Here is a 15,656-nt window from a genome sequence, read left to right on the forward strand (position 1 = left end):
CTGGGCTGGGCTCCCGCTGACCCAGTCAACACTTCGTCTGCCCAGTCTGACCACACAGTCAGCCATGGTGTGACGCAATTGTCTCGTGATACAGGGGTGACGAAGTTGTGCTGCTATATCTTTCGAATAATGACCAGAATCTGTTTATGTATCTTCCCGTGTATCTGTATGAATAGGATTCTAGGACAGCGAGTTTCCAACGGTCCTCTCAAGACCTGGGCACGCTGCAAAATTCTTATTTTGCTGCCCTATTTAAAGTAATCATTTGTGTTTCACTGACGCCTTATCATCGACGGCATAACGGGAAATGTTTTTAAAAGTTTTCCACAATTTAAAACTAAATGGATAGTTTATTAAATGTTCACACCCAAGATAGAGCTATAAATCCCAAACTTAATGCTAGGGCTGGGGCATAGGCCTATGCAAGATTGACGGACACGCCCCACACGTCATAAACATGCTTCACGGTTTGTCTACTTTACAATAGGTGCGTTCGACTTCATGCAGCGCCGGTGTCGCCTGCAGCCCGGCTGACTTGAAGCAGCCAATGGCATTCTCAGCTTCAAGGCAGCCGACTGCAGCCAACTGTCGGCAAGATCATTTTACACCACAGGTGTAAACTGTGTAGTACGCATGTGCATGTAAAAAACTAACTTTCTAGAGGAGGGGCACCCTGTGGTGTTTGTTTTGCTATACACTCTTTGCCCTCGACCTTTGCATCCTCTTGCTCGGACGTGATCGTGAACATCCACTCACTGAGGTCTCACCACAAACCCGAAGTAGGCCTACAAAACATGGAACATCTGTGTGTACTTAAGCCATTAAAATCAATAAATTGATTACATGAAATACAAAGATATTTTGCAGCTGCGCAAAAAAAATAATAACAGGTTATGTTGGAGAAAAATTGGGAGAAATGTATTGGGTTCAAGGTAATCGTTGTCCTTTCTGTTCAGATACCATTGGATGGGGTCTTGAGTTCAGGTAGCCTGAGTGCCCTGCAGGAGTACCACGTAGCCTACCTTGTGTGGAAACCATTTTAGAAAATGAAATCCGAGTTACTACCTGTTTGCTCACCTTTCACTTGGTCAGTAGGCTAATCTTGAAATCATGTCATCGTTCTGGATGACAAGCATTTTGGAAAGAGGAGTCCCGATTATAAGGATACGAATTTCCAGGTGGCGTTTATACCCTTAGAATCCGACATAGGGACTATGTCAAATACTCAACATTTAACGTTTGCCAAAATCATTTAATCACAATAAAAATGCAATACAAAATAAACCTAACATTACAGTGCTCAATAAAAAGTCGATGATCTTCACAAACGTAAATGTTGATCATAATCATATTCAGAGGCAGGATATTGTGCATAACGGCTATATGTGCCAATCATGAAATGTGGAGCAAAGGGTGATTTAGTGTACTCAGCCATAGAGCTAATATTGGGCTCAACACACATCCTCTTTGTGGGCCTCTCACTGAAAGTATGGAAACCACGGTCTATGTCGCCTCCTGCTGTGTAGATGCAGTAACTATCAGCAGCGCGGGGAACACGGTGCGTCTGAACAGGTGGGCAGTCCCAACTCAACATCCTCTTCATTCCAACTACTCCCTCTTCTCGCCATGGGAGCTGCTCTGCCCTGACGGATGCGCTGCACACAACCGACGGTGGAGCGTGTCTGGGGCCAAGGTGGCTAGGACAGTTTTTCCTCAGCAGTGATTCGATGGAGAAAGAACTGCTGAACTTCATCTCGTGTTTCTTTTGAGCGTGGTGGGCTGCAGGGGTCGGCGAGTCCGTAACTCCGAGTTCAACTGGTCTGTTTTCAATGTTCACTGTGGAAGACAACACGGGGGATTGTTCAAGTATGCCCTTGAAGTGGCGTCGTACCATCTTCTCCGTAATTCGACGTTCGTCGACTTTCCAGTAGTTTTTCTTGGCAAGTGGCATGTCTGTGCGCATTGGAACCTGAAATAAATATGAACAAATATTAACTATTTTGTTCATATACGTGAGTAGGAGCAGTTAGAAGGGTAGATAGGCTACTTCAATATAAAAGGTAAACGCCTCAACATACCTTAATAAAACAGCTGTTGGTTGATAAGCAGACACGGATGTTGTTCTCAAGTCCCTTTCTGTCTCCCGATACAATTTCTTGAATCTTCTGCATCATCTGAAAATCAAAAATCATCATCAGGCCGAATTGTAGACTGTTTAAAAACTTAGAGATTAACATACAAGTCAAGTAGGCTGCTTTAGTATAGTAGGGTCTAGATATTTACCTCACTAAATGTGAGCATCCTGTCAGGAGAGTCTTGGAGAACTTGTGTGATCAGGGCCAGATAGGTCGTTCCCTTCTGGTATCTTCTTCGCTGAACTGCGCCGTTCGGGGGAACTTGGTGAGTTTGGTAAGTTCCAAAGTTCTCAGCCATGTTAAATCTCGGTTGTTGCAGAGTTAAGTCACCTTGAGCCCTGATGTATCAACCTTCCTCCGTGGATCTGTAATGATGTAGTCCAAGACCTCTATAAATGTCCTGCAGGAACAATATAGGCTAGTAGGTGTGCATTCCAAGTTAACGATTTCCTTTCATACCTGGACAAGGTGGTAAACGTATGGGGCGGGGCTCTGAGGACATGTCCAGTTGCAGCTAGGCCCCTTTGCATGCTCTGTTTTGAGTGACCAATCCCCCCCCACGCCCTACGGATTTCTATGAACCTGAACCATTTGCAAATTAAACTAAGTCTTAATCGAGGGGCATGGATTTTAACTAATCTATTCTTTTGTCCAAGAGGCCCCTCACATACCAAACGTTTTCACCCCATTTATCATTATTGTTTTAGGCAAATATGCGTCACTAAGGAAGTTAAAGCTAGCCGTTATCACCATAGGATACAGTTATTTTAAGGCCTGTTTAAAGCACCCAATAGACTACAACAGCTGGTCTACCAACATGTTCAAATGTTAAATGAGCTTAGGCTATATTACAACCCATTTTAAATGATCACAGTCAACTCTAATCTGTTCAAATAATGGTTCTCAACCCTGGTCCTCAAGTACCCTCTGTCCTGCATGTTTTAGATGCTTCCCTGCTCCAACACACCTGATTCCAATGAATGGGTCATTATCTAGTTATGCAAAAGCCTGCTAACAACCATTCATTTGAATCAGGTGTGTTGGAACAGAGAAATATCTAAAACATGCAGGACAGGGGGCACTTGAGGACCAGGGTTGAGAACCACTGGGCTACAAGGTACAAATGTACAAACATAGCATAGGCCTTTGGGTGCGACTTTATATTTTCTGAATGTTTGCATGGTATGTGTAAGCCTAAACACTTTACGTAGCTTAAATTTATAATCGGCCAAGCCACGTTTACATTTATGCAGTTAGCATACGCTTTTATCCAAAGCGACTTCCAAGAGAGAGCTTTACAAAAGAGCATAGGTCACTGATCATAACAACGAGGTATTCCCAAACATTGCAAGCAGCCAAAACATGAAGAATACATTGTGAAAAACTAAACAACTGCCAAAGGGAAGACCCATAAGAGCATGCAGTTATACAAGTTACAAATTAAAAACATCATGAACCCCAAAAAGTGCAAGACTGTACCTGTAGAAGAACAATCAACAGTAAAAATATTACACATCACTTAGGGATTTCCAGTTACTCTTAGATAACATAGCCTATACAAGATCATATATTTTCCCCATTCTTATATTTGGCAGTTTTGCAAAAAGGTATCATCTAATGTTGTTGACTATGTAGCCTAGTTCAATAGAGGTCTAGGCTACTCGTAGTCTCGTTGAATGTGCAGGACATGGTCATGCTTCTGAGTTAACAGTTCTACACATTTAGCAGGCTGGATGTAAATTATGCAGTTGACCTCTCCTGATTACCAGGACAATAGAAGGGACTAATGAGGTGAAAATCTCTGGAATGTGGGAGGCCCAGGAAAGTAGCTCAACCAAAAAAAAAAAAAAAAACATAGGCCTAACAAGTTTTTAAAAGATGTGTTTGAGCAGAAGCCCACATTCAAATGATCATCTAATTTCTAGGTTAATTGATGTGCATACCTGGACAGAGGGAACACTTAACACTGCCCAGCCTCACATTCAGTTGTGATTCAGTTGTGAATATTTGACCATTAACTTTTCTTTTTGTATGTCAATAAAAAGTATGTCAGACAATACAGCAAATCAAGTTAAACAATTTTTAAAAAACAATTCAATTTTATTTTTTTGACCTTGTATGCTTGCTGCCCATTTCAAATGAAGGAAGTTTTACCATTACAATTTTAAATACATTGTTACACCTCCATGCACATTCAGACCATTAACAGACACACAAGGAAGTTCAAATAAAATGTCACTTTATTGGTCAGCTGTGTCATAACCATGTGTCTAAAATAAGCACAGCAGACAACAACCATTTTATTCACCTAGCTACCACTGATGGCACATAAAACATGGTTTTATTGGACCAGTATACAACTGTTTAGACGGCCAATGATAGCATACAAAATAGTTTTGTTAACCTACCATGAAAGTATAAAAACACTATTTCTACGCTCCTTCTCATACCCAACTTTCTAGGACAGTAGTGACACTGATATTAGTTATGCTTTAACAAGCATGTATGCATAATTCTCAATTTTCTGATATTGTAAAAACATGTCAAGAGTAAGATTCAACTGAGTATTAGTGTTCTACACGTGACAAAACAAAGGGAACGTTTGGTATACCACTATAACTTAACGCTACATAACACTTTAAAATAAAAATGTATAAAATGATTCAAAGAAATGAATGATTGTGAGAGCCAAGGCAAGCTGAATCAGTACCTTAACAGAGACTGAGTAAAAAACAATAACAATAAAGTAGAAAAAGAATCACTATAAAGAAAAGAGGCAAGGCTAATACATTTGTGATTCCATCTATAGATCCACCTCCTGTGCAGTCTTTAGTCTAAGCATCCAGCTTCATAACCCTCCTAGTGTTCTCTCCCTCATCATCCCCACAACTTCCGCTTACTTTTCCACGGTAACCAAATCTGTGTGTATTTATCATGTGTCAGGCACTTTCCAAGATCAATGCTCTCCCTCTCTCTCTCAACCTTCAGCAACTCCACTGGCCAATCACAACACAGCTGCAGATGATAGAGGCCAATCACGATGCAGCTTGATCCCAACTACAGCTGCAGGGGGGGGGGGGGGGGGGGGGGAAGACTGTTAGGGGGACATAAAACACCATCTCCCCCCCTTCCTCCACACAAACCACCTGGAAATGCCCCTCAACATCAAGACAGACTGTGTGCTCACCTATTTTACAGGTCAGTGTCAAACCAGGCCAGCTGGCTGCTGTCCATCAGGTCCTGGGAATGGCCCAGGTCAGGCAAGGCATCGCCATGGTGACCCAGGTCGGGCAGGGCATCACCATGGTAATCGCCACCCTCCATCATGGGGTCCAGCAGGGAGTCTTGTCCATAGGCAGCAGGGTAGGCACGGTAGGCTCCATCTGCAGGGGGAATGGGGTTAGAAAACATGACCTCATACATTCAAAATGAGGGCCAGAATGAAGAAGAGCCAGCGGAAGAGATTCAGGTCAACAGAAGTGAACGAGGCAGAAGGGATAGGTTTAACTCACCATCCTGTCTGTAGCCCAGAGGGTCACCCTGTGTTCCCAGGTCCAGGCCCAGGTCCCCTGTCTTGAGAGACACACACGTCCATTAACACACAACCTCCAATCTGCAGTGTACACACCCCAATGTGCAGAGTGTGCGCGCACGGCCGTACCTCGTTCCACGCCATGGGCTCCGTCCTGAACAGAGAGCTGGTGAGCTCCACAGACAGGCGTTTCTTGTAGTCCTGCGGTTTGTCCTCAGACATGCGGAACAGCACGGCGGCGGCGTACGTGGCCACCCCCTCGTTGCGCGAGTGCAGCAGCTCTGTGAGTGGGGCCGTGGCACCCTCCGCCTCGATGGCCTCCGCCGCCTCCTTATCCTGGGCCAGCTCACAGAGCACGCCGGCTGCCACGCGCTGGATGTTCTCTACTGGGGAGTAGAGCAGCTGGGTGGGCCGTGGGGGCGAGAGAGAGAGACCAGAATTAAAACAAGGCCTCCCCTATAGAAGATCAATCAAAAAGGCATTCATCCAAAGTACTGCAATTAAAAAGGTCAGGGTGGTCGAGGTTTACCTGTACAAACAGTGGAATGGTGTTGAGTCCTCTGATGACGATGCGGTTGTGGACGTCCCTGGCCAGGATGTGCAGAGCTCCGGTGCATCCCTCCACAATCTCCTCCATGCGCACACCCTCCTGTGTGTGTGGGTGTGTGTGGGTGTAAAAGAAAAAGTCAGTCTAAAGCACATTGAAGAAAAGGGGACAATCTAACCGAGGGAGTTACAAGTGGAGTTTCTCTCATCTTAAACTAGCACGCGAGTTTTTGTCTCCGTACCACAAATTGTTGCTGGTTTCCTCCCATGCTGGTGCGTCTCTGTGTATCCTGGTGGGCTCTTACCAGCAGCTGAACCAATCGGGGGATGGCTCCGTGTTCCCGCAAAGCACTGTGATTGGCTGGGCACAGCGCCAGGTTACGGATCAGACCCACGGTGGCCTAGCGGGGCGGGAGGAAGGACATTTAAGAGGACTGTGGATGACTGAAACTGCCAAGAATGAGTGCGTTTGTGTGTGTGTGTGTGTACCTTGATCAGTGGCCAGTGGGAGGGCGGGTGCAGCAGCTTGACCACCACAGGCAGGCCGTAGTGCAGCCGCACGGCATTCTGGGCCATCTCTGCATCCTGGTGGCGGGAGGTGAGGTGTCTGAGGGCACACACGGCCGGCTCTGTGATGTCTTCTCTATCCCCGGCTCTCAGCACAGTACGCACCAGGGCCTCAATACCACCCACCTGACAACAAATCACATAACAGTTCTACTTAACCAGTCAACAGCAAACAGCCTCCTGTAATGGTGCTACTACAAGGGGTTAGGATGCCAAGAACAACAAAGGCTTTTGAACTACTTTCAGCACATTATTGAGCAGTGAGTGTGTGCTCACACTTACCTGGCAGACCATGAGCTTGTTGCTGTAGTTGTTGCAGGTCAGGTTGGAGAGGATGCCGGCAGCACAGGTAACCACGTTAATGTCATCGCTGCCCAGGAGCTGGACCAGAGTCCCAAGCAGGCCCTCCATCCCCTCCTGGGATAGGTAGATAGGAAAGAGAAGATAGACAGTGTAGTTACCGAAACGTGACAGCTATACTCCTTTTGTATTTGTGCGAGTGTGTGTGTGTGTATACATGTGCACTGTGTTGAGTGTGCGTGGGTACGTGAGCGTGTGTGCAGACCTGTTTAGTGGCAGCGTCAGAGAGGTTGCGGAGTGTCCAGAGGCAGTTCTGGACCAGCCTCTGACTTGGGTCTGTCAGGTGGAGCCCCATAGCCTGCATGCCTCCTGGACACAAACAACACAGTCATTTACAGTCACAATGATAACTAATACAACATCAGTCAACAAAGTGTGTGTTTGTGTGTGTGTGTACACCCACCGGCCTCCACAATAGCAGGCTTGTTGCTGGAGCAGACAGACAGGACCTTAAGCACTCTGCTGGTGGTCCACAGCAGCTTCTCATAAGTGAAGGTCCTCATGATGTTGACCAGAGCTTGGGGACCCCCACTGGCCAGGATGATCAACTGCAACACACACACATAGACATATGATGTGCTGTGTTTGGTGAAGGACTTTAAGGGGAGTGAGTTCTGGAGTTTGGGTGCTCTGCAAGTAGCCCGTGTGTGTCCCACCTTGCTCTCCTGGTTGCCGTAAGCCAGAATCTGCAGGCAGTCGGTGGTGATGGCCAGAAACTTGACGTTGGTGTTGGCGAGCAGGGCCACCAGCTTCTGCAGGCCTCCGGCCAGGCGCACCGCCATCTTGGCTCCCTCCTGGTGCAGCAGCAGGTTGTGGAGGGTGGTGATGGCATAGAACAGCACAGAGTCCACAGGGGAGCTGGACACACAAACCCAAATGAGGTTTCTTTAGCACCAATCCGAGACCGAGGCACTTGAAACATTTTTCCACAAAATAAACGTGTAAATATTAGTGCTGTCAGTTTAACGCGTTATTAACGACGTTAACGCAAACCCAAATTAACGGCGTCAATTATTTTATCGCGCGATTAACGCTCTTTTTGGCCTAGCAAACTTTGTAGTTTTTTTCACATGCTGTTGCAACAACTACCGACGTTAGAAAAACTACAACACCACACCGGATCTAGCTAGACCGGAAACAAAACAACAGGCACGCCAAACACTCGTTTGGCTTGCGAGCTGGCTAAAGAGTAGTAGCAGAGCCCGTTTACGGATATTAGACATTCTCTGGTAGTAGGCTAACGTTACGTTTTGAGTGGATGACGAGCGCGAGATGCCGAAATGGATGCCAATAAGATTCTGAATGGAAAGTTTGCTTTTAAAAAGTTGCCAAATGGTTCTATTGACAAGACCAGTGATCTGTGTGTTTTGTCGTTGTAAACTGAGCTATCATCGCAGCACGTCCAGTCTGAAATACCACTTGATGGCCAAGCACACAGCTGATGCGAATTCTCTGTCCCCTCGTCAAAGCCAGGCGATTGCAATGTTGTTTTCAATAAAAAAAATATTTGCACAAAGCAATCCGAACCACTTTTCTATGTTGATAAGAGCATTAAAATTTGAAAAAAGATTGGGACAAAAAGAAATCAGGGACATTTAGAATAGATAAAAATGTGCGATGATTAACTATGACATTAATGCGATTAAATATTTTAATCGTTTGACAGCACTAGTAAATATATACACCTCGGTACAGCCCACTGTATGTGATGTTGTCCCTAATCCTCATTAGATCTTCCCCTCCCCCCTCTACCATCATCCCTCCCTCCTCCCACCAACCAGCCCTTCCCTCTCCTCACACGCCAGTCCTCCCCCGCACTCTCCCACCCTCTCCTCTCACCCCAGCATCTTGACGAGGGCAGGGATGCCCCCAGACTTGAAGATGGCGAGCAGGCCCTCGCGGTGGTGGGACAGGTTGTGCAGCGTCCCGGCGGAGCAGCGGGCCGTCTCCACGTCGTTGGTGTTCTGCATGGCGCGCACTACGGCTGACACCATCTGAGGCGAGCGCATCAGCGCGTGGCGCGACGCCTCCTTCTTTGACAGCTGGTGCACCATGACGGCAGCCTTGTTCACCACTACCTGCAAGGGGGGGGGGGGTTAGAGGAATGTAAAACAAGGTGGAGATAGTGCAGCACCTACCCTTCATAAGCCCCCTTTGTATAGCTCTGAATGCATCACTGTTTGCGCCATGTGTGGCAGAGTACCTGGTCCTCGTCGTTCAGCAGTTTGGTCAGCTCGGGGATGGCCCGTGTGGCCAGCTCGGCGTCGTCCTGGTAGTTGATCAGGTTGACCACAGCGTGCTTCAGCATCTGAGACGGCTCGGCCAGCCGCTGCACGGCACTGGGGTGGGCAGCGTCACACTGGGTGGGCAGCATCTGCAGACCCTCCTCCAGGGTCTCGGGAAACATGGCGGCCCGCACACGCTGGGCCCTAGTCATAGCATATCCCTCCATGTCTGAGACAGGAGAGGGATGACAGTTAACAGCAATTCAACAATGGGGCTTATTTCTACACTTTATCTGATGTTTTAAGTGGTTGTGTGTGTGTGTGTGTGTGTGTGTATTTATACACTAAAGATTCCTCATCACACCCTATCTGATTTTATCTGTTATGTTTTTTTTCCCTAGTGTACCTACCTGTCGGCTCAGGTGTGAAAGGCTGGTTGAACTCCCAGTCATACAGCCCTGGGTCTTCTTCGACATCGGGGTTAGCCTTCCCGCTCAGAGAGGGGGCAGAGGTGGTGACCCCGGATTGGATGCCAGAATCCAAGTAGGACTGCTGCTGCCACTGGCCCACAGCTGCCTTGCTGTCACCCATAGCCATGTCCAACTCCATTAAATCAGCTGGAATTGACCAAGGGAGAGGATGACACATGCAAATTGAGGGCATATGGTAAAGTAAAACATGTAACAAACTATTTACTGAACTCTACTAAAAAGGTTTGCTACCCATACAGGTATATTTTTAGGGTACTTGCCCATCGTTCTGTATCGACCTTAGTCTGCACAGCTTCCAAATCTGCAGGGTAAAATAGTATTTTAGGCTACACAAGCACTGGGGTAAAATATCGAGCAGCTATTTGCTAGCTAGCAAGTTATAGCATTCCACGTTACCACCTGCTGTAATGTCGGGCAAAACATACTACAACAAATTAAAGAACGCAATGTTGAGGAGGCCTAGTCACCGTCGAAGGATTGTGCTAGAACAAGTTTATACATTTAGCAAACTAAAGAAGCTATGAACAGTTAGTTGGCTACTACTGAACAAAAGGGAAGAAAAATACACCATGTTGCTTTCACAATAACAGTGCAGAGGGTACTCCCAGGCCAGCCTGAACACAATTCGCAATTCAGCTGCACCGAACATCAAAGGCATATTTCACCCCCTCCCCCACCGCACCACAACGCCAAGTTACGACCTCTCAGCTTCACTAAACTCCCAACGCCCCGCACCCTAGTTATAGCGGAACTCTCAAAATGATCATTTAAAACGTCAGCTAGCGGACCAAGGCGGACTATATAAGGGAGCCAGAATTAACAGCAGACTAGACGAAAAAACATTTCTGGTTTGCTTTTATTAGTGGCAAGTATAATTTTGAACGTACGTTCTTCACTTTCTCATAGAACCTAACAGTTATGCCTACTAGATAGCTGGTGGTGCAGCTAGCGTAGCTAACAAACAACTCATAATCATGTTTAACATTAGCAGCTGGTTCATGAAACTATGCTAACCATTTACAGCAGGGTCGGCAATAAATGGAACAACTAGATGCACATGGCAAATACTAAGCACGAGAGTGACTAAAATTCGTTTAGAAAAGCAGCACTGCGGGGAAAAATCTAGCAAGTTGCTAATTAGAAGCTACTCGCCAGAGTCCGTTATGCAGTAGATAAGCAAGCTGAGACCCACCGCACCGGGTAGCCAGCTTTCCCACATCGGAGATGTCTTTGCTCCCGGCTCGACAGCTAGCAAACGTTAAGTAGCTAAATAAGCAACGTTACACACAACAATAAAGGGACATCTGTCAACACTCACCTGGGTCTAAGGTGCACCCTCGTTTCTCGCTCACAGTTTCCTTCGATGGATTGGCTACAATTTCGTGGCAAACCACCACAACACAACCTTTACTGCAGATCCTTAACAGTGGAGGTATCTAGTCCCCACCCCTCGCTTCTCGGCTCTTGATGGATCTTGGTGGTATTGCATTTCCGCTCTGGAACTTTGTTCGTTCCGGTGATTTTATCCCAAACTAGCTGTCTTCCCCAGTATGCTATTTTTTGTGTTCTCAAATCTGGCTCGAAATACTACGTTTTCACATGATAATTTTTGCTAATTTTAAAACGAATCCGAAATGGGGAAACCAGCACCCCATTCATATGTTTTGCTTAAATCAAAGATGGCACGAAGTCGCGAGAACGGCGAGCCACTCCATTCTATCGCCCAAGACCGGACCTGCCGGGAATTCCTCATGGCGCGGACGGCATCTCGGTTTTTCAAACCTCAATGCGCCACTGAGCACGTTACATAGAAACTTAAGTCACCTTAACTTTAAACAGAGTTAATGCTTGGTCTAATTAATAACAGGATTGTGGGTGAAATACTTCTACGCATATTCTTCATTGGATTTGTTTGACCGATTGTATGATCCAACTTAAAGGTGCATACACCGTCACCTACTGTGCTAGAGTGTATGGCAAGTCACTGCCTATTGTAACTACATTAAATACTACTCCACATCCCTGTACTCTAAAGAAACCTACCCACCCATCTACCCCACCCACCCCCAACCACATCAGAGACCTGTCGCACCTCTGACCCTTTCATCTAACATTTCCCATTCTAGATCATACAGGTTACAAAACCCAACACATGCTCTACCATTTCCTCCACCAAGCACCATTAATATTGCATTCAAAGTTTCACAGTTATGTTTTGTGAAATAGGAGGTTTGACATCTGGATTATTGATTACATATATGTAGGAGTGATGGAGCAAACAGCTAGGTTCCACACGGTACTGTGTTTCACTGGAAACTCTGGGGAGGCCTATAGGTAGGACATATACAGCCAAACAAAATAAACACAAAGATTTAGATTTGAAATGTGGATTTATTAAAGAGTAGACAGTATATAAGGCCAAATAAAGATAAATTGACATTACATTTACATTTATGCATTTAGCAGACGCTTTTATCCAAGGCGACTTCCAAGAGAGAGCTTTACAAATGAGCATAGGTCACTGATCATAACAATGAGGTAGTCCCAAACATTGCAAGCAGCCAAAACATAAAGTTATACCCATCCAGTTATACAAGTTACAAATTAAAACAACATGAACCCCAAAAAGTGCAAGACTGTACCTGTAGAAGAACAATCAACAGTAAAATATTTCACAGCGAGTACAAGAGTTCAAGAGTTAACTACGTTATAACTAACTAACAAGAGCAACAAGTCTCTCAATAAGACTCATTATGATCCTGGAGGAAACTAACATCAGGTTCAATCAAGCATTCCTAAGTGCCGTTGTACTCCCGGAACAAGTGCGTCTTGAGTCTTTTCTTGAAGGTGGGGAGACAGCCAGTGTCCCTGATGGAGGTGGGGAGCTGGTTCCACCATTGGGGGGCCAGGCAGGTGAAGAGCTTGTGTTGGGACCGGGACATAACAACAGGATTGAAAATAACATTTTTTACATTTTGGCGACTATAGCATATAGTATATAGCATATAGTTTCATTAGCACATAGACTTGTTATTGATATTGGATATTGAAGATAACAGACAACAAATGACCAAATCTGTATATTATTAGTTCAATTTTGACATCAACAAAAAATTGCCTCCTTCCCACATGCACAAAAGAAAATACAATGGTACTGTTCTTTGGTCAGGAAAACCAAATGCAGAAAACCAATTAAATTGAATTAAGGAAAATGTTTTATGAAATGCAAGAATAAATCAAATCGGATGCAGGAATACTTTCTTTAAATCTCTTTAAATGATTTGCAGGTCTCATTCTGGAAACCTGTATGCCAAGTACATGGCACGACCTTTGTTGCAGTTGTTAAGATTTTTGTCATTGATTACAAAAATGCAGTTCTTGAATCCTTCTTTTGCTCCTGGGTTGACGACGACAGTGAGGTAACCAATGCCCTTGCCGTCAGAGTTGATGTTCTTCCACAAATAAATTGGGTCTCCAGATGTTCCTTCATTGATATTCACATCAACCTTAGTGCATCCCCAATTTAGATAGGTTTGGTCGTTTTCAGGGTTCATGGACACTTCCAGGCAGCTGAGTGACTTTAGGGAGGATGTGCACTGGCGATACCAAATGAAGACCATTTCACCTTCTGCATCGCGATTGATGTTTTCATCCAGCCGGATGTAGCCTTTTTCAAAAAGTTGTTGGTCGTTTTCAAAGTTGCAGGTTGCAGTGACATCAACTATGCATGGCCAATTTGCCCGCTTTATCCAGATGTGGATCCATGCCCCCCCAGCGTTGCGGTTCACGTCACATTGCATTCTCTCCCAGTTATCTTTGAAGATCAAACCTTGACCTCAGTCTCAATGTCTGCGCTAACGTGCACCATTTCTATGGGCGTATCAAACTCTGTTGCCTTTTTGGAGTACCACAGATAGAGGGGATCTCCCTTTGTTTCATTATTTAGATTCTTACTTATCTTGGTAAATCCTGCCTTTGTCAAGCCAGCGTCCATTCTCTTATTAAATGTAAGTTGCATTCTAGTGATGGGTGTGATTTGGCCAGATTTGTACCAAAGGTAAACTTCACTTCCTCCTGTACCTTTATTAAGATTAGTATAGTTCTTAGTAAAGCCACTAGCATGAAGTTGAAACTCCTCTTTCCTAGAAGTAGAGATGTCGATATCTGTGATGCAGGTGGTCATTTTGAGTTGGTTTATGGAACTGACCTGAGTCTGAAGACATCAAAGATGACAAAGACAAAGTTATATATTCTGCAAGATAATTCAATATTTTTGCATGCCAGTACTAACAAAACTTAAACACACGCACCCACACACTCACATATATAAATTAAAAGATTACCATTTGTTTCAGCTGTGATGTTTGTCTATGGTTCCTTTGTGGAGATGTAGACTTTTCTGTGCTTTGCTGCTTTTATACCATGTCTGGGTTTGAGAAACCTAGACGTCACTGGTTCCAAAGAAGGCAAACTTCCCCAGAACTAGTGACAGTAAAATGTTTTATTGGGTACCTGACTATCTGCCTGACTGATTTTGACCCTGGAACACGTGTGGACATAACTCGCTAAAACCCACAATAGTTAGGCCAATGTTTAACATGTTGACAGTCTTCATTGCATTACAGATGATTTATGGTGAATGATAATGATTAAGAATAACTATTATTTGGAACTATTGGAAAGTCGCTTTGGATAAAAGCGTCTTCAAAATGCATAAAAGTAATGCTAACTATTAGTGATAATGATTCAAATAAAATTATTGTGCAACAATAATTTGTGGGACAGCTCACCCACTTATGGTTAAAGAGACAAAGGAACCATATCTCTGAGATGGAGAGAGTCCACGTGATTTGATCTTCAGAATAAAAGGGGAAAAGATGGTCATGGACTGACCTAAATGGCCTAAATGTGGAACAGTGGAAGGGGGAAAACGCTAGAATCATTCCGGACTGTATATTGCTTGTTCGTACATAAAGAAGAAAGTATGAAAAAAGAAAACATTGACGTTTTATATTTCAACATGTATCAATACATTTGAAACTGAAATGTTTTCCTTGATACCTGTTGTGTTCACCTGTTCTCCATGACTAAATATCTAAATATTCTAAAGCTCTAAAATGTTTCTCAAAAGTTATGAATTTTTGGAAAACCTACTGACATGGCTAATTGGATTTTAAATAAAAGAAAATATCACAATGGCCCATTTTGTGAGAAAGGCCTCCCCAAAATCCATAAATTTAAGCACATATTAAGGAACACATTCCCCAAAACTTTTGAAGAGGAACTATCTTCCACTCAATTTAACAGGGAGTAAACTTGTTATGGTTATCTAGCAGTATATTCTGAAAGGTGGTCGAATACATGAGCCAATTAAATTTCAATGTATACTCCTGCCTCCAAAACAATATGGGTTTCTCCTTTGAACCTATGCCACCCAACTTTACAATATATTATAATCATGTAAAAAAAAAAAAGATCAAACAAATTATTTAATCTGTAATATCTGTGTCTTTTTTCTCTCCTTTTATAGTACTGATGTAATAGAAAATTACTTTCTTTAGGATGTCTATAATATTCTTTGGCCTAGAACAGTTATTGTTTAAGTTTCCGCTTACTGACCAAACATCTAACACATTTGATTGTTTGACCCTGGTTGTTTTGCCCACAACTCAGGGATTCTTCAACACAAGCTCCTCTTTCTTGTCTTAAGCTCTGTCTCTAGTGTTGAACATCTGTATTAAGGTCTAGAGTCTGTTTCCTTTTTGCTTCCATGCATATTGAACTGATTATGTAACGGTCT

General features: G+C 44.3%; 3 protein-coding genes across 4 annotated transcripts; all 3 read right to left on the bottom strand.

Moving 5' to 3' along the window:
• Positions 1–800: 800 nt before the first annotated feature.
• On the bottom strand, positions 801–3,029 carry LOC146295304 (forkhead box protein H1). Its single transcript, XM_084695818.1, has 4 exons — positions 2,595–3,029; positions 2,284–2,500; positions 2,079–2,174; positions 801–1,969 (listed from the first exon to the last, which is right to left on the bottom strand). The coding sequence occupies exons 2-4, from the start codon at positions 2,431–2,433 to the stop codon at positions 1,322–1,324; spliced, it is 894 nt and encodes a 297-aa protein (XP_084551944.1). The 5' UTR covers positions 2,434–2,500; positions 2,595–3,029; the 3' UTR covers positions 801–1,321.
• A 1,328-nt stretch (positions 3,030–4,357) lies between these two features.
• On the bottom strand, positions 4,358–11,564 carry LOC146295305 (catenin beta-1-like). 2 transcript variants are annotated; one of them, XM_084696133.1, is made up of 16 exons: positions 11,175–11,564; positions 10,117–10,157; positions 9,776–9,982; positions 9,344–9,594; positions 8,980–9,218; positions 7,797–7,998; positions 7,544–7,688; positions 7,346–7,449; positions 7,063–7,197; positions 6,703–6,906; positions 6,519–6,614; positions 6,197–6,316; positions 5,797–6,069; positions 5,648–5,708; positions 5,323–5,518; positions 4,358–5,198 (listed from the first exon to the last, which is right to left on the bottom strand). In XM_084696133.1, exons 2-15 carry the CDS (start codon positions 10,118–10,120, stop codon positions 5,328–5,330), a joined length of 2,232 nt encoding a protein of 743 aa, XP_084552259.1. In that variant the 5' UTR covers positions 10,121–10,157; positions 11,175–11,564; the 3' UTR covers positions 4,358–5,198; positions 5,323–5,327. The 2 variants fall into 2 exon arrangements, with proteins under 2 accessions (XP_084552259.1, XP_084552258.1); XM_084696132.1 differs by having other exon boundaries at positions 6,456–6,614; positions 11,175–11,559.
• A 1,582-nt stretch (positions 11,565–13,146) lies between these two features.
• Positions 13,147–14,039, bottom strand: LOC146295306 (uncharacterized). Its single transcript, XM_084695967.1, is given in 2 exon segments — positions 13,147–13,686; positions 13,689–14,039. Coding segments are annotated over 2 exon segments (891 nt in total).
• Between the last annotated feature and the right edge of the window lie 1,617 nt (positions 14,040–15,656).

Source organism: Hypomesus nipponensis, chromosome 4, assembly GCF_054491055.1.
Source record: "Hypomesus nipponensis isolate SF chromosome 4, ASM5449105v1, whole genome shotgun sequence".
NCBI lineage: Eukaryota > Metazoa > Chordata > Actinopteri > Osmeriformes > Osmeridae > Hypomesus > Hypomesus nipponensis.